Here is a 24,734-nt window from a genome sequence, read left to right as displayed (position 1 = left end):
GCATCAAGAAGGGGAGGATGGTGAGTGATGAAAACAAGGCCAAATCAAAGCAGATGAAGAGTCCCTGGATGAACTGGATTTCAGCAACCTCCCCTACCCAACATCCTAGCAATGGTAAATTCTTGCCCAATGATGTGAATTTGGACATGAGGACTCCCCTGAAACACAGTATTTGCCCTGGAAATCCCACAGCTCAGAAAGCCAATGTTTCTCTAAAGAACTGAGGTAGGCTCTAGAGTATGGCCTCTATCATGAATATCAAGGTCTATATCCTGCAAAGTGACTGGAACACCAGGCCTGAGGGGCTTATCTCCTGGGCCTGGGATAGTACTAAGCTTAAGCTCCAGGAAAACTATCAGGGAAACAACTGTCACTAAGGTAGCATGAATAACAAGCACTGGAAAAGGCTGAGTATATGGACAATCCCACATGCTCAGCCCTCACAACCTGTTAGAAGCTCTAGCTCACTTCATCGAAAATCAAATGGTCTTCTTGAAAATCTGTTTCCTTTCCTGATTTTCTCAAGACTACCCTTCTCTATTATCCCTATAATCCATACTGAAATAATCTTTGACTTCTCTTCCCCCAAAGAGGAAGTCAATCAATTACCAAGTTTAAACTTATCTGTACATACATGCCCACACGTTCCCTCTGCCGTTATTCTCACTAACCCAGTCTGCTGCACAAAAACTTTTGCCAATCACCCAATATTCAGGGCAATCCCTTTATATTCCTGTATTCCTAGCCCAAAACCTCTGATTATGCCCTTCGTGCCCTCTTAAATAGTCTTGACCTCACCTTTCCTTCTAACATCCCACCTCCATACATACCCATATATGGACTCACCTGCTCTGCTCAGGTAAAGGGACATGTGATAAGAGCCAATAATCACTAAGTACTTAATGCCAGATACTGTGCTAAGTATCTGACAAGTATGGTCTCCCTTAACACTAACAATCTCCACTCTAGAACACAAGTGCTATTACCATCTCCATGTTACATGAAGAAATTGATGGTTATAGAGATTGTATAATTTATGCAGGGTTTGAAATCTAATTAGAAGTGGCCATGCAATTCAAAATCTTGTGTCTGGTCAGAGTACTTTACTCGACTGCTACATAACACCATCTCCCACGTGGGCTAGGCTTGCAGGGAATAATCAGTTAACTTACATCAAGTCCTTCCTCTTTCCAGTATCATCTGTGAAAGGCCACTTGAGAAGAGTGAAAGCCACATCCAGTTGGAAGGGTTTCCCATGACTAAACATCAAATAAGATGTTACAGTCACATTTTTACCCATTTCACACTCAAGACAAAGCTCCCAAATAACCCCTTCTGCAGCTGGCTCACTATTTACTCCTCTTCATTCAGTCCACCCAAAACAAATTCTGACACATGAACTGCATATAGATGGCTGGCCTACCAGGTCCTTTATGCAGTCGAATTTACAAGATGACACCAAGTTAAGATAGGTAAAGTTCCAGTTTGGGTGCCTCTATTTCCCTCCCCTGAATCCTGATCCACTGGCTGCCAAAGCCAGAAGGGGCCTGGGGTAGGGTGCTCAGTCTTGGGGAAAGCTCTTGTGGTTGACCCGGCAGATGGGCAGAGGGGAAGGTTTCACTTCTTCACAATCTGAATGACATCCTCATCTTCCAACGTATGGTCTTTACCCACTTTTTGAGGATTGTGTTTCACAGACAGACCCCAGACCAGAGCACTGTATGGAAGGGAAATAAAAAAAAATAGTCAGTGAAAATAATCACTTAGCTTCTACCCTATCTACCTGGGTGCCATCTTTCTGCTCAGATTTAGGATTCTAGCTCTTAAGAACTATAGGCTTGCCTCCTTCCACCATCTTGGAACCTGTGGAGGCCTGAGGGGAACAGGACTCCTCAAGTGACAAATATGTCTGGAGGCTGTGGTCAAAAACCATTTTTGCTGGCTATAAGCGGGGTCTCTGGAACCAGAGGAAGCACACAGATCTTCTTAAAATTGAAGGTGTTTATGCTTAAAATGAAACTGAATTCTATCTAGGGAAGAGATGTGCTTATGTGTACAAAGCAAAGAACAACACCGTGACTCCTGGTGGCAAACTGAATAAAACCAGAGTAATCTGGGGAAAAGTAATGGAAACAGCGGCATGGTTCATGCCAAATTCTGAAGCAACCTGCCTGCTAAAGTCATTAGCCAAAGAATCCGTGTGATGCTGTACCCCTCAAGGATTTTAACTAACTGAAAAGTAAATAAAGGTGTAGATTTGTAAAAACAAACAAACAAACAAAACAAAACCTATAGGCTTGCAACAGCCAAAGTCCCCTCTCCACAGACAAGGACCACATTCAAACCCCATTAGATTTCCCAGCAGTATGACACAATGGTGGCTTCAGCTACAAAGTGGCAAAGACTTTTGGAAACTGTAGTTCCTCTTGTTCCAGAGCCAATTGAGGAAAGTCAAAGAGAAAAAAACACAAATGAGAAATGTTACAAGACTAATTTAAAATTAAAAGGAGAAAATAGGGATTATGAAAAATACCTTGAAATAATTCAGTCTGGAAATTGATTCTTATGCTGTCAGTTATAGACTGTTAATTGAATACCAGTTTGTATTGGGTCCTCTAAAACCATAAAGCACCTCCCTCCTCAGACATGCTAGAAAAATTCTTCCTCCCTCCCAAGACACTGTAACTAGCATGTTCTCCTGATTTGTTGAATTTATGAAGGTAATTTTTATCTATAGGCCTCCAATATTAAAAATATGTTGTGCTAGTGATAGAAACTGGTTAACAAGACATTAAGACCTGCCTCACAGAGGCTAAGAATTTTGTACCAAGGAATACAAAAAGATGGCCATGTTGTTATTAAATGGGCTTTGCAACAAAACATCCTTAAAAACCTATGTTCCAAAAAGAAATCACTGAACAAGATTTCACTTTGTAAATAAACATATAAATAACAGGTACAGACACAACATTAGTAAAACAAATATACATAAAATTTTTCAATGCACTAAGAAGATAAATGCAATGTGACCATTTTATAACCATAAACTAGAAAACTAGTTTTTAATAATCATATTCAATGGCTGTAGCAACATCAGTGCCTCCTGTTTTACTGATGGCAATGTAAACAGGTTCAGCCCTTTTGAATTTTTTAATGTTTTATTTATTTTTGATACAGAGAGAGACAGAGCATGAGAGGGGGAGGGGCAGAGAGAGAAGGAGACACAGAACCAGAAGCAGGCTCCAGGCTCTGAGCTAGCTGTCAGCACAGAGCCTGATGCGGGGCTTGAACCCACGAAGGTGAGATCTGACCTGAGCCGAAGCCGGAGGCTTAACTGACTGAGCCACCCAGGCGCCCCCAGTTCAGCCCGTTTGGAGAGCAATGCAGCAAAGCATATGAAAGGCCATATTATTACTTATCCTAAAGTAATTAAAAGGGAAAGGTCTATGTATGAAGACCAGAGAACTATATAAGGTAGCAAAAATTACTAAAAACATAGTTATAAAAATGATGTATGTGAATCTTGAAACACACAGAAAACACATAGTAAAGGATCAAAGAACATGTACATGTGGTCAAGAACACAAACAGAATGTACCAAGGACAAATGTTATAATTAGTAGGCCTAAAGTTGAATGTTTTCTATTAAGATGGTTAAAATGCTCTTTATTTCATGATTTAAAAAAAAAAAAAAAAAAGATCTGCCTGGGTGGCTCAGTTCATTAAGCATCTGACTCTTGATATTGGCTCAGGTCACGATTTCAAGGTTTATGAGATTGAGCCCTGCATTAGGCACTGACAGCCTGGAGCCTGCTTGGGATTCTTTCTTCCTCTCACTCTGCCCCTTCCCAGAGCATGTGCATGCTCTCTCTCTCTTAAAATAAATAAATATTAAGAAAAACAACAACAACAACAACAACAACACTTCAAGTGGCCTGGGTGGCTCAGTCAGTTAAGCATCTGACTTTGGCTCAGATCATAATTTTACAGTCCATGAGTTCGAGTCCTATGTCAGGCTCTTGCTGATAGCTCAGAGCCTGGGGCCTGTTTCAGATTCTGTATCTCCCTCTCTGTGCCTCCCCTACTCTCTCTCAAAAATAAATAAACATTACAAAATTTTTTAACTTTAAAAATTAAAAAAGAAAGAAGAAAACAGAAAAATAGTAACCAAACAAAATTCTGTTTGCTTTGAAAGGTCTCTTCTCCAAAATATTTTTCTCTTTTCTCATTAATTTCCTGGTTAACTTGCAGTTGTCTAGTGGGTTAGAATAGTGTTCTGGCACCATGGAAGATAAGAACTATCTAGAAATCTATCACATTTGAAAAAGGAAAATATCTAACTTTGCAAGACTCTCCATTAACTGAAGTATATGCCAAATTATAATGGTTTGAGGATAGTGAAAATTAGCACCTGCACATGGAATTTAGTTATTGTGGATAAAAGGAATGTGAAGCTTAATAAAGGTCTTCACTCTTTCAGTATTTGTAGGATCAGCAACAATTATTTTTAGTTTTCTTATGTTTATTTTTCAGAGAGAGAGACAGAGTATGAGCAAGGGAGGGGCAGAGAGAGAGAGATACAAAATCTAAAGCAGGCTCTAGGCTCTGAGCTGTCAGCACAGAGACCGACGTGGGGCTCAAACCCATGAAACATGAGATCATGACCTGACCTGAAGTCAGATGCTTAACTGACTCAGCCACCCGGGCACCCCAGGTTTTTACTTTAATTTCAGTCAGTTAACAGTGTTATATTAGTTTCAAGTGTACAACATAGTGATTCAACAATTCCATACATCACCCAGTGCTCATCAATATAAATGTGTACTCCTTAATCCCTATCACCTATTTAACTCATCCCCCCATCTCCCAGTCACCTCCCCTCTGGTAACCATCAGTTTGTTCTTCTATAATTAAGAATCTGTTTCTTGGTTTCTCTCTCTCTCGTTGGTTTTGTTTCTTAAATTCCACATATGAGTGAAATCATATGGTATTTGTCTCTGATAGAGAAAGTCACTTAACATTATACTCTCTAGTCTCTCGCTTCATCCATATCACTGCAAATGGCAAGATTTCATTCCTTTTTATGGCCAAATATTCCATAGTGTGTGTGTGTGTGCGCGTGCATGCATATACTATATTTTCTTTATCCATTCATCAGACAAAAAAGTATTTTTAAAATGGCATTATTTCCATGTTTTCATGATTTTCTATTTTCTTCATTTTTAAAACAATTTTTTAAGTTTCAGCCCATAAAGATGAAAAGAACTATTCATAAATACTATAATCTAGTTAAAATATTTCTCACAGGATTATAGGTTGCAATTCTGAACTACTTTATATACATATACATATATATACACATACTAGAATTAAGTAAATAAGTATATTAGAATAATAGCCAGGTTTCTAATGGTGGCAGAAAGATGTTAAAAATAAGAAAAAGGGGAAGGCTTAAAACAAACCCTGTGGTGTTGAACTGGAATCAGAGGTAACCATATAAGCTCATGGGGGTTTTTCTGTTTTTGGTTATTTATTTATTTTTGAAGAGGAGAAAGAGAGAGAGAGAGAGAGAGAGAGAGAGAGAGAGAGAGGGAGGGAGGGAGGGAGGGAGGGAGGGAGGGAGAGGGAGAGAGAAAATACGTGTGTGAGCGGGGGAGGGGCAGAGAGAGGAAGAGAGAAGCAGTCAGTGCAGATCCCAATGCAGGGCTTGATCTCCAACCATGAGAACTGCTAGTCAGTGGAATCAGTAGCTCCCAGGGAAAAGAAGGTACTACATGCCCATGATACTTACTATTTAAACTCTTTGATAAGATTTTTGTGAATCTTCATGCAGAAATCCTCCACCGTGGTCCTGGAGTAAGGCAATACCACTGGGGATGTATAATCAGGCAACTGGCCTTTGGGTTTGGTATAACTAGAACAGAGAGGGAGCACAGTTTGCTTACTTCTTGGAATGTTTCTTGTGTTGAATGTAAATCAAGCCTCCATCACCCCTGAGAAGATCAGACACAGACAACTTCCAATTTGAGGAAGAACGTGTCCACAATATGGCCTAGCACATGATAGAAATTAATATACTGTATCTCCAAAAAGAGACAAATTATGTTAATGAGTTCCAGAGGGTATCATTTTAGGACAGTCTGGCTTAATTCCTACAGGAATCTGACCCTTTCCACTAAGACTTACATCCTCACTAGCTTCAGATAGTCCCAGATCTTTTCCAATAGGTCATCAAAATTCCAGCGGTGATGGGCAGAGATGGGGACACAATGAGGCACCTTATAGATGATATCCAATTCCTCAATGGAGATCTGATCAATTTTATTCAACACATAAATACAAGGGATATAAACTCTATAGAAATAGAAGAAAAATAAGACATTAGTCTGGAGCCCTTGACAAGACTTTAAAGTGTGATTATCAGCATCCCCTCACTCAGGACCCCAAATCAGAGATTCTCAAAAGGCATCATAAGAGGCAGATCAACCCCTCAATCCCCCTAAAGAAAGGCTTCCTACCAAAATAAAGTCAAATGTCCAAAACGTAAACAATGGGTTGAGAAGTAACAAAACTCAGCCCCTAGTTTGAGCCATGCAGCTAATTATAATTACTGAGAGATCATACTACAGTGGAAGGAACACAAGCTTTGGAGTCACACAGACTAAATCTACTCCCAGCATTGTCACTTCCTAGATGTAAGCCCCTTGGCAAGTCTCAGAATCAACTTTCCACAAAGTTGTTTTATGAATTGTAAATATAAGTAGTTTTAACAATATGTTTCATGATAATTTTTTAAATAAAAGCATAACATCTGGCAATGTCACAATCCTAATGTCTAATCAACAGGGCAGCTAACAACAAGCCACAAATTCTCATGCTTCAAATGCCTTGCTTATAACAATGCCTAACTCAAAGAATTAGTCTTTGCTTATTTTCAAATGAGAATCAAATTAATCCCATCCAACAAATAGAAACAAATGAACAGGAAAGCAACTAAAAAATATTATACTCAAATGCCAGGAAAAATGTTGACAGTAGCTTAAATTATTATTTAATTTAAAATACTGGGGCTCCTGGGTGGCTCAGTCAGTAAAGCATCTAACTTTGGCTCAGGTCATGATTTCACCGCTCATGGGTTTAGGCCTCGCATTGGGCTCTATGCTGATAGCTTGGAGCCTGGAGTCTGCTTCGGATTCTGTGTCTCCCTCTCTCTCTGCCCCTCCACCCCTTGCACTCTCTCTCTCAAAAATGAATAAATGTTAAAAAAAAAAACCGCTTTAATTTAAAATACTAGTAACAGTAATTATTCAAGGAATAGGGCTTCAGCTACATACCGTTAGGTTACCCTTAGAGAGAACAGATACAGGCAGCATGATGGATTAATTCTGGGAGAGCAGATTGTGAACTACTCCCTCCCACTATTATGACACTGCTTAGGGAACAACCTAGTTCACAGCAAGTAACTGAAATGGGGAATTTGACCATCATAACCAAATTTCAAAGCAAAGAAGGATGTTAGAAATTAAAACCAACCCTTCAATTTACAGCTAACAAAACCAAGGCCCACTATTTAAGATACTAGCATAGCTCGAGTTAGAATCAATGTCTTCCAGATTCATAACTCAATGTTGTTTCCAATAAAAGGCTTCAAATTCAAACTCAGGCACCAGACTGTACATGTAGTCAGTACCTGTTTCCTTCCACCACATCAATAAGGTCATCCGCTGTGGCATCACTACGCAGAGTCACATCAGCATTATGAATTTTGTATTCAGCCAGAATGCTCTTCACAGTTTCAGCATCCAGCTCACTCTGAGGGCACTGAATGAGCATAGAAGACAATAACTGGTCACAGAGCAAAAACATCTCCCAAGAGTATCTATCATTGTACCTGGATAATCCTAGCTAAGGTGCAAGTTCATTTCTGAAGTCTGTTATTATGGATGAGAGTAATTGACTTTTATTAGGAAATACTTAAAAACTAATAATCTTCCCAAACTCAAATGAAGGTGCCATAGACCGAATCATATTCATATGTTGAAGTCCTAACCTCAGTATCTCAGAAGGTGACCATTAGGGTTAAAGATAGCATCTTGAAAGAGGTAACTAAGTTAAAATGAGGTCATATGGATGAGACCTAATTCAATGTGACTGATGTTCTTACAAGAAAAGAAGATTAGAATACAGACACATAGAAGGAGGACTATGTGAAGACAAAAGAAGACAGCCATCTACAAACCAAGGAGGGGCCTCAGGAAAAACCAACCCTACTCATACCTTGATCTCAGATATCTAGCACCTTTAGAATTAAGAGAACATAAATTTCTATTGTTTAAGCCACCCAATCTATGGCACTTTATTATGGCAGCCTTAGCAAACAGATACAGAAAGAATATGAAATGCTCAAATTCAATTATGACAGGAAAATGGGAAAGACTTTTTGGGCAGGACAGCTTAACTTTATGCGAGTCATATTATCTGGACCTCTGTATGTTCAATGTTGTAGGAAATTCTCAGTCCTCAAATAACTCAGAAGCAAGCAGCATGGATAGAACTGATTACTCCTCCAATATGAAACACTTTCTTTACTTGGCTTCCAATATTTCAAACTCTTCTGGTCTTCTTCCTTCTTTGCTTAAGAAGTCTTTATTTGCTGATTCTTCCTATCTCCCAATAATCACAGGTTAGAGGTTGGGAGCGGGGGCTCACTCAATCTTTCAACCCCTTTTCTATTTATCCTCACTTCCTAGTGATCTCAACTAAGTTCTTAGCTCTAGAGTTGCTAACCACCAAATTTATACCTCTAGTCTTGATAATTCCTCATATGCCTATTTGATGGTAATACCTGGGTATCTCACTAGCATCTCAAACTGAATATCCTGATCTTCCCCTTCCCTCCAATCCTATCCTACCCAAAGTGCAACTATTTTAATAATGAGAGTCTATTTTTCCAGCTCAGGAAAAAAGTTTTAATGGCTCTCTCTCTCTCACAACCCACATCCAATCCAGGGGTAATTCCTACCAGCTACTTCCAAAATCTTTTGACAATCAACCACTTCTTATCTCTTCCACTGTTAACCCCACCAACACTCTCCATCCCTTTTCCCTAGTTTAATTTTTAGACTTATCATCATCTAATATACGGTATTAACTCATTAATTTTGTTACTTTTCCACATAGAATGTAAGGACAGAAATTTTTGTCTGTTTTGCTTCCTCTTCCAACCTCCCTCCGTTCCCAACACAGGCCTAAAACAACACATCGCCCATGGTAGGCACTCTATAAATCTGTGTTGAATGAATGAAAACACCTGATATTAGTAGCCATCTACTTCATGCAAGCATTAAGACTGGTCTATACTCCCATACCATACCAAATAAATAACCCAAAAGAAGAAATGAAGTTGCAAAGGTTAAGTCTGAGATAGATTCTTATCCTACTCTGTTAGTGATTACAAGGTCATTGTGTTACCTCAGTTAGGGCTGGGAGAAGCCAGGTAATTTCCAAGTGTCAACATCCTTCCACCCCAGTCCCTTCAGCAACCTGCTCCACCCATATCACCTCCACTTACAGTGGCTGTGAGATTAATGCCTCCTTTATCCTTCTTCTTAAAGCCAATGTTCGGGGGTTTGCTGTTCAAGCGAATCCCAAAGCCTTCCAGCTCATTTTCAATTATCTTTTTATGCCCCAAAGGTTTCAGGACATCCAGAACAATCAGGATCAAGTTACATGTTCGGGCCACTGAAGAATGGAAAAAATAATTTATATCCAAGCAAAATTCACTAAAGACTTAACTAAGCCAAATGCTCAAAAGCTGGAGTATTGAGTGTGAGTTCCATTAAGAGACAAAGGATTTTTTTTTCTATTAATAAAAGAAGTTCTTAAGATTACCAAATTCTATCCCAGAAGTTAATTTGCAGTGTATGCCTTGTTTTCTCCTGGTGTCCCTAGATGTGTCAACTTCTAGAAACACTAGCAGAAAAACAATTCAGAATGAAGTTAAGAACTAGGCAACAACCTAAATCCCTGAAAAAATTTATAAAGATTTTAAACAGTAAGAATTCTAAAAAAAATAAAATAAAATAAAATAAGGACTATCTGCTTAGCATATTTTTAGTCAACTTTATTATCAGCATAATTATATACATACACATATATTACATATTAACAGTGTCATTTATAAAAACTAAACTGTGTCTATGCTATACAGTTTAATGACAAATGTATATACTTGTATAACCACCATAAGCAAGCAGGATACAGAATATTTCCATCACTTCTGAAATCAATCCTCCCGTTGATTCCCACTCAACTACTCATCTGCCTTCTGTCACCACAGGTTAGTTTTGCAATTTTTAAAGTTTCATATAAATGGAATAATAAAAAATATAGTCTTTTGTTCCAGACTCTCTTGATTTAGCATGTTTCTGATAGTCATCCATGAATAACTTTTAACATGAATCTATAAACAGTTAAAATTAATAATTCAATATAAATGTAGAATAAGAACACTTTGAAACATGAAAAAACAGAAAAATTTACCTATCAATTCATACTTTCTCTGGTAGCTGACTAAAGAATGTGCTTCAGCAAAACATAAAAATGATCCCAAAAAGAACACCAACTCTAGGAAACAGGGGATTCCACATAAGAACACAGAAAAAAGTCTCAGGATGACAGCCATGCAAAAAAGTCTAGAACTGCACTGTCCGATATAGACTCCACTAGCCATCTGGGCTATGTAAATTTAAACTAATTAAAATGAAAAAAAATTTGGGGCGCCTGGGTGGCTCAGTCAGCTAAGTGTTCGGCTTCAGCTCAGGTCATGTTTTCACAATTTGTGGGTTCGAGCCCCGCGTTGGGCTCTGTGCTGACAGCTAGCTTAGAGCCTGGAGCCTGTTTCAGATTCTGTGTCTCCCTCTCTCTCTGACCCTCCCTTGCTTGAGCTATCTCTCTCTGTCTCTCAAATAAAAAACAGAAAAAAAAATTTTTTAAGGAAAATAGAAAAAGAAAAATATTTGAAATTCAGTTCCCCAATCACACTAGTCACATTTAAAGCACTCAACAACCACACAGCCTAGGGGCTACCATACTGGAGAGCACAGATTCAGAATACGGCACTCTTGGACAGTGCTGATTGAGAAGGCAACCAATCCAGATTAGAACAAGAAGACAGGAGATTGGCTAAAATGAACAAATCAGGAGACTATAGATGCTGGGGAGGATGTGGAGAAATGGGCACCCTCTACATTGTTGGTGGGAATGTAAACTGGTGCAGTTGCCCTGCAAAAGTGTGGAGGTCCCTCAGAAAATTAACAATAGAACTCCCCTATGACCCAGCAATAGCACTGCTGGGGGATATACCGAAGGGATACAGAAGTGCTGATGCATAGGGGCACATGTACCCCAATGTTCATAGCAGCACTTTCAACAATAGCCAAATCATGGAAAGAGCCTAAATGTCCATCAACTGATGAATAGATCAAGATATAGTTTAGGGGTGCCTACGTGGCTCAGTCGGTTGAGCATCTGACTTTGGCTCAGGTCATGATCTCACAATTCGTGGGTTTGAGCACCGCGTCAGACTCTGTGCTAGCAGCTCGGAGCCTGGAGCCTGCTTCAGATTCTGTGTGTCCCTCTCTCTCTGCCCCTCCCCAACTCATGTTCTGTCTCTCAAAAATAAATAAATGTTACAAAAAATTTTTAAAAAAAGATGTGGTTTATATATACAATGGAATATCACATGGCAATGAGAAAGAATGAAATCTGGCCGTTCATAGCAAAATGGATGGAACTCAAGGGTGTCATGCTAAGTGAAATAAGTCAGGCAGAGAAGGACAGATACCATATGTTTTCACTCATAAGTGTAACAGGAGAAACTTAGCAGAGGACCCATGGGGGAGGGAAGGGGGAAGAATAGTTGGGGAGAGGAAGCGAGGTACACCAAGAGAGACTCTTGAATACTGGGAACAAACAGAGCTGATGGGAGAGGGGGAGAGAAGGGGGTGATGGGCCTGGAGGAGGGCACTTGTCAGGATAGCACCGGGTGTTACATGGAAACCAACTTGACAATAAACTATAAAAGAAAAGAAAAAAAAACCAAGAAGACAGGGTGCCTAGCTGGCTCAGTCAGTACCTCTTGATCTCAGGGTTGTGAGTTCAACCCCCACACTGTGCATGGAGACTACTTAAAAATACTAATAAAATAAAATAAAAAATAAAGCAAGAAGACAGGGTACAGGACACTAGTGTCAAGGCTGTGAGGAAAGAATGAAATAAGTAACACTATATCTGAAGCTACATTTAAGTATGTAGAAAAATATGGTAAGCATTGGATCTGTTAGAATATTTGAAAAATATTCGCAAACACAGAAAATAAAACAAAGCAAAACAAAAAGAGAAACAATCACCAACTCCATGAAAAACAAATTTCAAAAACAGATTTGAGAAAAGAAGCCATGTCATAATACACTACTTATCTTAGCACTGAACAAAAGTTACATATTCATTACATAAAATATAAATTATGATCAATGAGTTAACTATAAACTGTGATATAATTTCTTTGAAAGACAAGGGGTGGGGAGCACCTGGCTAGCTCAATCAGTGGAGAAAGTAACTCTTAAGCTTGTGGTTATAAGTTCAAGCCCCACTTTAGGTGTAGAGATTACCTAAAAAAATCTTGAGGCGCCTGGGTGGCTTAGTCAGTTAAGCACCTGATTTCAGCTCAGGTCATGATCTCAGGGTTCCTGAGTTAGGGCCCCATGTCAGGCTCTCTCTCCTCATGTCAGCACAGAATCCGTCTAAGAAAACTCTGTCCCCCCCTCTCTCTGCTCTCCCCCTCATGCATGCGCTCTCGCTCTTTCTCTCTCAAAAATAAACATTAAACACAAAAAAAATTTTTAAATAAAATCTTAAAAAAAAAGAATGGGAAAAGATGTATGGAGTATAAGAGAGCTAAATCAATGACATGAAACCAACAGATAATATCTAAAATCAGTTAATTAATTGTGAAATTGCAATATAAGTGTAATATTTAAAAATATGAAAATAAGGGCGCCTGGGTGGCTCAGTTGGTTAAGCACCAACTCTTGATTTCAGCTCAGGTCATGATCCTGCAGTTCTTGAGTTCAAGCCCCACACTGGGCTCTGTGCTATTGGTACAGAGCCTGCTAGGGATTCTCTCTCTTCCCTCTCTCTCTGCCCCTCCCTAGTTCATGTTTCCACACTCTCCCGCCCTCTCTCAAAATAAATTAACTTTCAAAAAAAAAAAAGAAGGTAAAAAACAGAAGGAACTGTTGAAGAGTTGACAATATTTGCCAATGGGGAATGACAGTGAAGGTGAGGAGAGGTGGAGTAGCAGATTGTTGCAATTTATGATTAGCCTTTTATAACATTTTACTTTTTTTAATGTTTATTTTTGAGAGAGAGAGAGAGAGAGAGCATAAGCAGGGGAGGGGCAATGAGAGAAGAAGACACAGAATTCTAAGCAGGCTCTAGGCTTCGAGCTGTCAGCATGGAGCCTGAAGCAAGGCTCAAACTCACTCACGAACCACGAGATCATGACCTGAACAGAAGTCAACGCTTAACCAACTGAGCCACCCAGGTGCCCCTGGAATATTTTACTTTACATAAGAGAAGGAAAGACATGGGTAGAAGTCAGGAAACCTGAGTTCTAGTTCTGAATCCTTCTGAGTCTGCCACAAACAGTACTACGCTGGACTGAATGAAGTACTTCATTTTCCTGTCCTTAGTTTTTCTCCTCAAATGGAGATCTGGACTGTTACTCTCTGAGGTCCCTTCAGGTTCTGACATTCTACTTCAGTTAAGAAGTCAGGAAAAACTATGCCCTTCATTGTAGTAAAATCTCTAAGTCCAACAGTCCCCATCTAAAGCAACAGTACCTGATAAAGGGATGATATCCCAGAATGATGGCAGCCCTTGACCACATACCTGCAATGACTTGACGGCCTCTGCCTTTCCCATCCTTGGCACCTTCAATGATACCTGGAAGGTCCAGGAGCTGCAAAATAAAGGATGGGGAAAGGAGAAGGAAAAAAACCAGTCATAAATCTGAACAGATCAAAAAGAATAATTTTTCAAGTATCCAAAATATAAAAGATTCAAATCTAATCTTCCTCATAAGCTGTGTATTACTTTTACTATGCATTCAAATGTCAGCTACAAGTTTTGTATATACTTTACCTATCTTCAAATGCCTAACACCTTGAGACAAAGATACTGGCTAAGGTTCACAGAGGTTAAGGTGATTTGCCCAAAATCGCAGTCCAGATCAAGTAAGATTTTAACTCATTTGCTGAAACCAATATTGCACTGTATGTTGACTAAAATTTAAATTAAAAAATAAACAAATAACTCACATTTTGAGGGCCAAACTCATTATTCTGCATTAACATCTCCTAATATTCCCCTTCTTTTCAGAAAGTTGAGCCCCCACACCAATTCTTTACTGTAGGTAATAGGTGGATCTTGATAGTCACATGATACACTTAGAGCTTTGCAAATCTTCCAAATTCTCCCAATTCACAAAAAAACGTCTGCAGCCATTCTTCCACAGGTGAACAGGTAAGTCACCTGTAAAACCTTTTAAAATGCAGATATCCAAGCCCCATTCTGAATTCTAATTTAGAAGGGCAAGGTAGAGTTCACGTATTGATTTGTACTTCAAAAGCCTCCATGGGTGACTCTGATGTATGTTCCCAATTAAAAATGACTGCTCAATTGCCCAGAAAATAAAGTAAAACTTCACAGAAGTCATACTGTATGTACCTAATGATGAGACCATAAAAACCAACTTCATAGAACACAAATCAAATGTACATCTCAGCAAAATTACAAACTATTAGTCCATCGAAAACAGTTAAGAGCATATATAAAATCTGGAAATACTAAGAGTCCATCCACTGTATGGCCAATACTGAATATCCACATAAATTGACAAGGAACAGAGTTGCAGCTCATCAAAACATCATTTAAAACTAGCCTTTGCTGGGGCGCCTGGGTGGCTCAGTTGGTTAAGCATCTGACTTCAGCTCAGGTCATGATCTCACGGTTCATGGGTTTGAGCCCCGTGTCGGCCTCTGTGCTGATAGCTTGGAGCCTGGAGCCTCCTTCGGATTCTGTGTCTCCCTTTATGTCTCTGCCCCTCCCCAACTCGTGCTCCCGCTCTCTCTCAAAAATAAAAAACCTTAAAAAAAAAACTATCCTGGGGCGCTGGGGTGGCTCAGTGGGTTAAACATCTGGCTTTGGCTCAGGTCATGATCTCACAGTTCATGGGTTCAAGCCCTGCATCAAGCTCTGTGCTGACAGCTAGCACAGAGCCTGGAGGCTGCTTCAGATTCTGTATCTCCCTCTCTCTCTGATCCCCTGCTTGCACTGTCTCTGTCTTTCAAAAATAAATAAAAACCATAAAAATTTTTTTTTAAAAATAGATAAATAAATTTAAAAAACTATCCTTTGCTATAAGCCTATCTGACATTATAAAAACATACTTCACATTAAATGAACCACAATGAAAAAGAATTCAGGAGGTGTTTAGACAGTTTAACTTTCCCTTTCAAGAACCTATTAAATTTCTCTATTCTCCACTATATAATAAATACTGTTACCTTCTCTAATATAACACAGCAAAGAGCTATCCTCTCTCTTCAAAAAAGATAATGCATGTTGGATACATCAACTTTGTCTTGGAAACTTTAGTTACTTTGACTTAAAAGGGAAGTAATGAGCACACCAGATCTTGCTTTCTAAACATTCTTCAATAAAAGAAACTAGAGCTCCTTCAGAAGTGGTTGACTTCAGGGCTGGAACAGGAAAAAAATCTAAGACTAGCATGGAACACTGTGTCTTGAAGGACTCTCAAAAAGATAGGGGCTTATGGAAAGAACACAGGAGCTAACCTGAAGGAGTTCCTAATTGTCAAAACTGGAACAATACGAGTAATAAAATAATGGCAGTACTGGACTATACCCCATAAATTAAATACCCATGAGCCCACACTGATACATACTACTGAATAAATAAGACAAAAGTAACAGTTCTTCCAAATAGAATTCCAACTAAAATCATGCAATAGGAAAGAGAAAAATAAGGAATCACTATTAGGCCAGGAGCAGAGTAATAACTTGCAGACATGATCCACACATGGATGCTAAAATGAGTGGGCAAGTTTGAGAAACAGGATTTGTATCTTCTCAAAGTACTTCCCCCAAGATATTTATTAATTACAAAAAGAAAGATAATAACTTTTTTAAAAAGAAAGATAATAGCTTTACAGTAGAGAAATCCTACAGATACCACTATAACCAACTGATGCAGGTCAATAACAGCATTTAAAACATGTAACATCATGAATCCCACAATAAGATGCCCTGAGAACACATCATCATTTCAGGGCATTCCTGCCAAAAATACATAATACCAGTCTAATTATGAGAAAATATCAGACAAACCCTAACTCAGGGACATTCTACAGAACAACTAATTGGTACTCTTTAAGTGTCAAGGTCTTAAATGACAGGACTGAGTAATTATTAAAGATAGTAGGAAAATAAAAAAGAACTAAATGCACCATGGGATGAAAAGGGCATTTATTAGGTGGGGAAAATTGGTAAAGATTTGAATGAAGTCTGTAGTTTAGTGATCATTTATCAGTATTAATTTATCTCTGGTAATTCTGTGATTATGTAGGATATTAATATAAAGGGCATCAGGATGAGTGATACAAGAGAACATCAAAATAATTACGCTGAATGAAAGAAGCCAACAAAAATAGAGTACATTTATATTTACACATCGTCTTATTTATGTAAAACGTAACATGTAAAAAACTAATCTGCACTGACGAAACATAAATATGTAATTGTTTGGAGATGAAGGGGACCATGAAGGAAGGGGCATTTGAAAATTTCTGGGGTTGGTATGTTCACGATCTTGATTGTGGTGATGTTTTCACCAGTAGGTAGCTATGTCAAAACTTAACAAACTGTATTTTATCTAGTTTACTGTATGTAAATTATACCTCAATAAAGAGGTTTGAAAAAACAAGCAGCTCATCAGTTTTTTCTAGAAATTAAGTCTAGAATCTATTTCAACTCTCCCAGGGTCTATAATCTATTTTTAACACTTAGTAAATCTCTTTCTGCTAAAATGCATATGTAACATCAGCAAAAGGCTTTACTATATATATACTGAACCTAGCTAATGCCAAAAACTCAAAAGGAAAATCCATCTGGATAATCTAAAACTCTTAAACCTAGCTTATGGCTATAGTATCATATAAAAGACCATCTGAAATAGAGACTATTACATTGAAAGAAAAGAGCACAAGCTTTCTAACTATGGCAGCTAAACACAGGGAAAATTTATTGAGGCCCTACAAAAGTAAAAACAACTTAATTTTAGCTCTTCTTGAGAGGGAAATATTTTTAAAGTTATAATGAACCATTTAAATGTGGCAACTAAATTTCAGACAGTATCAAGGCACATGCAGGGGGATACGGCTGACATGTCAACCAAATTTCATTCAATAAAATAACCCATGCTTGATATATCTGAATTTCATATTACAACCAAGAGATAAGAAAAGAACAAATATTTCTTTAAATCATGAGACTGTAGGAGTTTAAGAATTCAGTGTTATACTAATTCAAACTCAAATGCCTTTAGAGGTTAAAGCAACTAACTTAAATATGCAAATCAATTATATGCTTGGGACAATAGGAGTGCCAGGGACCCTAGCAAGGTAGCAAGGTAAAAATAAGCCTTATAATCTTAAAAAGTGAACATCCACTCTGCAGGTAAATCTCTGCCTATGTGATACATCAATTTTCTTTATAATATTCCTGGTCAGTAAGGGTTCAAGTCACTACTTAAACACCTCCAGACACAGTAACTCATTGCCTCAGGAGGTATCATTTCATTTTTAGGCACCTTTACTGTTAAAACATCATTCTTCCTAATAAAAAACCCATAAATCTCCTTCCTTATAATTCTTAGTAGTAAATGGGTCTAATTTTGTACCTCTCCCTTCCAAGTCACAAATAATGAATGCTCTGCCACAAAACAGCCATTTAAAAAACATTTCAAGGGCAGTCATCTTAATCCTGTTATGTACTCCTTAACTTGGTTTCTGGAAAAAGTCAGAAGAGGAGGAAAAAGAGGAGAGCGCACAGGCAGAAAAAAAGCATCATGCGAAAAAGAGGGAAACAAAACCTAAAAGGTCAGGAGACATTGAAATAAATGCTTTGTGGGAAACATAAGTAAAGAGAAGGGCTAAGCAGCTCTTATTCTGATATACTCAGAAGTCTAAAAGAGATGTCAATGGCATCTCATCAGGGAAGCGGTTATTCTAGGAGCTGCCAAAACTATGATTATCTGAAACCAGATGGAATCAAGCAGTGGTCCAGATATGCCCAAGCATCCTCATTCTTATTACATATATTTGGACATGGAGTCCCAGAAAGATACATTTCCCAAAATAGTCTCTGCATGAGCACCTAACCAGCAGGGAGAAAAAAAGCCATTGAAAATACCACCAGGTAGAGTGCCTGGTGACTCAGTTAAGTGTTGATTTCAGCTTATGTCATGATCTCACAGTTCATGAGTTCACGCCCTGCATCAGGCTCTCTGCTGTCAGCACTGTCAGAGCCTGTTTTGGATCTTGTCTCCCTCTTGATCTGCCCCTCCCCAGCTAGTGCTCAAGTGCTCCTTCTCTCTCTCTCAAAAATAAACACTTAAAAAAAAAAAAGGAAAGAAAATATTACCAGGATACTGGTCCCTTCCTACTTCAGATTCCATAATAAAGAAGCATGAATACATCTCACAACTCTCTGTGTAGCTCAGCAAGAGGGAAAACAAATGCTTATACCAAGAGTTCCCAAACAATGAGCCAAGGCACTCTGTGTGGCACCAGAGAACTTGGAGTGCCATGGGATATTTGAAATTTTCAAGAGAAACAGCAATTCTTATATGTCAGACAATGAGGAAACTGACGAGCTCCATACACTTTACAATTTCAACACCACATCCTACTATACTGCTTTCAATTATGTCAGATCCAAATTTTGGGGAGTTAGATTTTTCATCAGTTGCTATAATAAAAAGCACCACACAAAAATCAATAGTGAAAAGGAAACAAATGTGGTGGTTTCCAATCTGATTCCATGTTTTAAGAAGTTATGTGCACGTACCCCACTAGTAAATAAATAACCGTAGCTGTAAGGACATAAATACTTAGGTTACTTGGACCTAACAAACTGAACCATTAGATATTTATTTTGGTCTGGAATGCCATAAAAAATTACTGGGACAAGAAAAAGTGTCAGTAAATAATTGCTGAGACACTAAGAGTGCTGTGAACCAAGGAAGTCTGGGAACCTCCAGCCTAGATTCAAATGTCATAGAATTCAGAATCTTAAAAAAAAGAATCAGAATCTTATTTTCTTAGCTGCGCAGCCAACAAGAATATGTTCCATTACATCTTACATTTACATACATCTTCTATTATACCCAAAAGGACTCTTCAGTTGGGAACTCTAAATCTATCATCTATCTGAGAAAAACTTCTCAGGACACCAACTTCATTAGGCCTCATGACAAGAATTATCTTCTAAAAAAATTTTTTTTAATGTTTTATTTTTGATACAGAGAGAGACAGAACATGAGATGGGGAGGGGCAGAGAGAGAAGGAGACACAGAACCAGAAGCAGGCTCCAGGCTCTGAGCTCGCTGTCAGCACAGAGCCTGACGCGGGGCTTGAACCCACGAACGTGAGATCTGACCTGAGCCAAAGTCAGAGGCTTAACCAACTGAGCCACCCAGGCGCCCCAAGAATTATTTTCTAAAAAGGATTTTGTCATGTTCTTTCTTTTTTTTTTTTTTAAGCTTCTGATAGTTCTTAGCTACATATAAGATAAAATTCAACTTCTTTAGCAGGCACACAAGGGCCTTCATAATTTAGCTCCAACCTAACTTTTCCAGATTCAATTTCCTTTTTTTTTTTTTTAATTTTTTAATGTTTATTTTTGAGAGAGAGAGAGACACAGTGTAAGCAGGGCAGGGTCAGAGAGAGAGGGAGACACAGACGGCAAGCAGTCTCCAGGCTCTGAACTGTCAGCACAGAGGCTGATGCGGGACTCAAACCACGAACTATGAGATCATGACCTGAGCTGAAGTTGGCCACTTAACCAACTGAGCCACCCAGGCGCCCTGACCAGATTCAGTTTCTACCTCTCCTGTCCACACTTAAGCTTGTACCACAGCAAGCTATTTACCATTATGGCTGCCTAAAATTGCCCTCTACCTTCTAGGGCTGATAAAATTCTACTTAAACTTCAAGAGCCACCTCCACTGTCATTTTCCTCATCTTCTGTTTTTTAATGTTTACTTATTTTGAGAGTGAGAGTCCCAAGGAGACTCCGTACTGCCAGCACAGAACCCTAGGTGGGGGTCAATCCTAAGAACCATGAAACCATGACCTAAGCCAAAATCGAGTCAGACACCCAACCAACTGAGCTACCAAGGCACCCCTCCATTGTCATTTTCTACATGAAGCTTTTTTTTAGTCCTCCCAGACCTTCCCCCAATATCCTCAGATGAAAAAGCAATCCCTTCTTTTTATGTTTTGACAGGCAATATCTCACTGTATTACTATCTGTATATATGACTCTATCATCCTTGCTAGACAGAGAGGGCCTAGTAGATCAAAGATTAGACCTGGCATACATAAGCTTCCCATAAGTGCTTTTTAGACTGAATAAAAGACTGGATTTTCTCCCTTCTGTGGCATGCTGGTCTGACTCACCTGGATCTTGGCACCTTTGTATCTGATGACACCAGGCACAGTGGTCAGAGTAGTGAACTCATAGGCTGCCACCTCAGAATATACTCCTGCCAGGTTACTAAGCAGTGTTGACTTCCCCACTGATGGAAAGCCCACAAACCCAATTCGAGCATCACCAGTCTTGGCCACATCAAAACCTAAAATATCAATAAATATCAAAAAGAAGAGAAACGTTATCTCTTGAAATGTTGAGATTTAGGTAATTCCTTTCACATTCTGGTAGTCTATCCATCTAGGACATATTTCTCCAGCTTTCTACAGTTTACCTTTCCAGAACTTAAGCATACAAAATTCCCCCTATAGCAATTAACACTGTTTGAGTATTTTAGAAACTTTTACCTCACTGTTATATACATTTCTAGCATCCACAGTAATTGAGGGTCAAAAAATTATGATAATTGATCTAAAAAATGGGGTTTTTTGTCTTACAAACTCTAAGAACTGTATGATTAACTAGGTTTTCTTTTTTCTTTTCTTTTTAATGGCTGCAAACAAGTTCAAAGGCAAATTTATGGCCTTCTTCTAGGAAGTGTAGGGACTTTATAAAATTATTTTTGGTGCCAACTTTATCTCTCTTGGCTTCAACTTATTCTTCTTACCTACATTTCCCTTTGCACCAATTTCCTTATTTTTTATTTTGTTGATATATGTATGTACATATTCCTGTAAGCCAATGAAAACCTCTGGGATCAATATAAGATACACATACGGGCTCCTGTCTGGCTTGGTCAGAATAGCATGCAACTCTTTTTTTTAACCTTTTATTGAAGCTAAAGAAACATACATATAGAAAAGTGTCTGATTATCACATGGCAAACACAACCAAGTAATCAGCATCCACAACAAGAAATCATATTCACCATCTTCAGAAGCCCTCTCATCTCCCAATCCTGTTATTACTAACAAAAGAATAACTGCCATTCTGACTTCTAACAACAGATCTGTCCCATCTGATTTCTCATTTTGGTGTAGCATTCCATTTTATAAATATAATATATCACAATGTACTTAAATATTCTGCTATTGATGGTCATCTGGGAGTTTTCCCTTTGGGATTAAGAACAATTCTGTACACTTTTTTTTGGTGACTATATGTATTCATTTTTGACAGGCATGCCCCCGGAAGGAGAACTCCTGGGCCATAGGTTATGCCTATTTCCTGAGAAAAGCATACAACTCTTGATCTTGGGGTCATGAGTTCGGGCCCCACACTGGGTGTAGAGATTACAAAAAAAAGAAATAAACTTAAAAAAAAAAGAGAGATACATAAAACCCTAGTTCAGCAAATTTGATATGAAATCAGCAAACTTAAATAAGCACAGTCCAAGAATTTAGGATTAGACAATACAAATCTATCTTGATAGACTTTTTTTTAAGATTGTATTATTTTTTTTAATTATTTATTTGTTTGTTTTGAGAAGGAGAGTGAGTGAGCAGGGGAGGGGCAGAAAGAGAGGAAAGAATCCCAAGCAGACTCTCCAGTGTCAGTGCAGAGCCTGACGTGGGGCTTGAACTCACAAACTGTGAGATCATGACCTGAACTGCAATCATGCTTAGCCAACTGAGCCACCCAGGCACCCCTAAGGTTTTATTTTTAAGTAATCTCTACCCCCAATGTGGGGCTCAAACTCACAACCCAATGATCAAGAGTCACACGCTCTACCAACTGAGCTAGCCAGGAGCACCTACTTTGATAGAAAATTTTAAATTATTTTTAAACCATACACCTATATTATTTTGATAGAAATTATGCCAAAAACAAAACAAAACAAACCAACCAATACTGAAGAAAAACACAAACCTTCGCCTGGCCCACCACCACCACCACCTTTGGGGGTAATAAGTTCTCTACGAAGCTTAGCAAGGCGAGCCTTAAGCAGCCCGAGGTGGTGTGCTGTGGCCTTGTTCTTTTGAGTCCGAGCCATCTGTAAGGGAGGAATCACAGTCATAAGTTAGAAGCAGTTCCCACAGGGTAAAATATCCAGAAAGAATGCTCCCTCAAATCTGAATGATTTTTCCCAGATCCTACTGTCATTATATCCATTTAGTCAGACTTAAAAAGGGTGTAAAAATCCATTCTCTCCATTACTCAGACCATTCACCTCATTACAGAGCAAACAACTGAGGCCCAGAAAGAAGACATGACCAAGGTCATTACAATTAGCAATCACAGATCAGACTAAAACTTAGCTGTGGATTCTTTTTCCAATGCTTGTACCTAATACGCACCGTCTAATATAGGGTCACCACTTTCCCGATTTTAAAGAGCTCTGAGCGCTTCAGACAATACAATCACACAGTTAATTCGTGTGGAATCAACAGCTACCACGGATGTTACCCCACATCCAGTCCCGGGAGCAATACTCTGGGAAATTCGGCCATCAAGTAGAGATTGAGGGAAAGGGAGAAGGGTTTTGAGAGCTGAAGAAATATACTGAAGTACGTGAGCAGGTCAAGGTTGGACCACAGAGAGGAAGAGGATTCAGTGTTGATCGCAGAAAAGGAAAACTGAGAGGAACGATGTTCTGACAGGAACCGAACACTCAAACGGTGTACCAACCAAGGTGTAGGAGTGTGGAACGCGGGCCCGGGCTAAGGGGAGTCGGGGCTCTGGCGGAGACTGAGGGGAGTCGGGGAACACCGGGCCCGGTCCAGACGCGCCTGAAAGGAGTAAACTGGCAAAAGCAACGCTGCCGAAAAAGGTACGCTCCGAGGGAGAGAGAAGCGCCAGCTGTGCCCATTACCTCGGCTTCGATCTCCGCGATCTTGGCTAAGGTGCTGCTCATGGTGGCGAGTCACCGGGGGGCGTAGTGGCCTGCGCACAGATATCCCCCCTCACACAACCGCCGGCAGACCTGCTAAGGCCACCAGGTGCTACTGCAGCGCGCAAGCGCGGTACTTCCTACATCTCGCGAGAGACTTCGCGCACGGCTCACCGCGAGATGTAATGCTTGGAGTAATTTCCTCCCCTTCAATCAACCCCGCCCCGTCCCGCGAGGCAGCGCGGTGTCATAGAGCCCGCGGGAGAGGGGGCCAGAGAGTCCGACCCGGTCTGTACCTCCCCGAGCGCGCAGAGGGTCGCGCGCCGCTCGGCCCCGCCCCGCCAGACCTGCGCCCACGTACTGTTCCGCGCCCCCCCCCCCCCCCCCCCCCCCCCCCCCCCGGCGCATAGTGTGTGATAGGGGCTTCTGGTTACTTCCTGCCAGGGCCGTCGCCCTCCGACCCTGGGCGTGATCACCCGGCGTGAGTGAAAAGCTCACTCAAACTATCTACTCCTCTTTCTCACCAGCACCTACGGGTCCTGAGGCCTCCTTTTCATAGCCCGGGACAGACCCTGGCGGACTTCTTGGCCTCCTAGGTTGAATAGAAACTGATCTTCAGCGTGTCTCGCTCTCTTGAAAAAAGAAAAGGACCCTTGTTCAGTCACCCAAAACTATATTTAGGTGTCTGTTTTGTCTGTCCGTAGCCCTGAGTACAGTGCGTGGCACATGGTGAACCTGCAATAAATGCGTGATTGAGGAGCGCCTGGGTGGCTCAGTCAGTTAAGAGACCACTTCGGCTCAGGTCATGATCTCCCGGTTCGTGGGTTCGAGCCCCGTATTGGGCTCTGTGCTGATAACTCGGAGCATGGAGCCTGTTTCAGATTGTGTCTACCTCACTCTTTGCCCCTCCCCGCCTCAAGCTCTGCCTCGCTCTGTCTCAAAAACAAATAAACATTACAAAATAATAATAGTAAAAAATAAATGCGTGATTGAATGGGTAATTATCAGAGTACGGGTGCTTGCAACATAGCTTGTAATACCAAAATAATTTGACACTATGTTAAAGGCCCATCAGTAGGAAAATGAATAAATAAAGGAAAACACTATTT

General features: G+C 39.7%; 1 protein-coding gene and 1 pseudogene across 1 annotated transcript; one reads left to right on the top strand and one right to left on the bottom strand.

The window, feature by feature from the left end:
- Window positions 1-1,088: 1,088 nt before the first annotated feature.
- DRG1 (developmentally regulated GTP binding protein 1) lies at window positions 1,089-23,762 on the bottom strand. The gene is made up of 9 exons (XM_029922344.1): window positions 23,608-23,762; window positions 22,665-22,788; window positions 20,825-21,000; window positions 13,954-14,023; window positions 9,572-9,741; window positions 7,691-7,821; window positions 6,187-6,354; window positions 5,792-5,914; window positions 1,089-1,717 (listed from the first exon to the last, which is right to left on the bottom strand). Exons 1-9 carry the CDS (start codon window positions 23,647-23,649, stop codon window positions 1,618-1,620), a joined length of 1,104 nt encoding a protein of 367 aa, XP_029778204.1. The 5' UTR covers window positions 23,650-23,762; the 3' UTR covers window positions 1,089-1,617.
- Window positions 1,878-2,236, top strand: LOC115278300 (annotated as a pseudogene).
- Window positions 23,763-24,734: the final 972 nt, after the last annotated feature.

This window comes from Suricata suricatta, chromosome 14, assembly GCF_006229205.1.
Source record: "Suricata suricatta isolate VVHF042 chromosome 14, meerkat_22Aug2017_6uvM2_HiC, whole genome shotgun sequence".
NCBI classification, from domain to species: domain Eukaryota; kingdom Metazoa; phylum Chordata; class Mammalia; order Carnivora; family Herpestidae; genus Suricata; species Suricata suricatta.
Note: the sequence above shows the minus strand (reverse complement) of the source record. Positions and strands in the feature narration are given on the sequence as shown.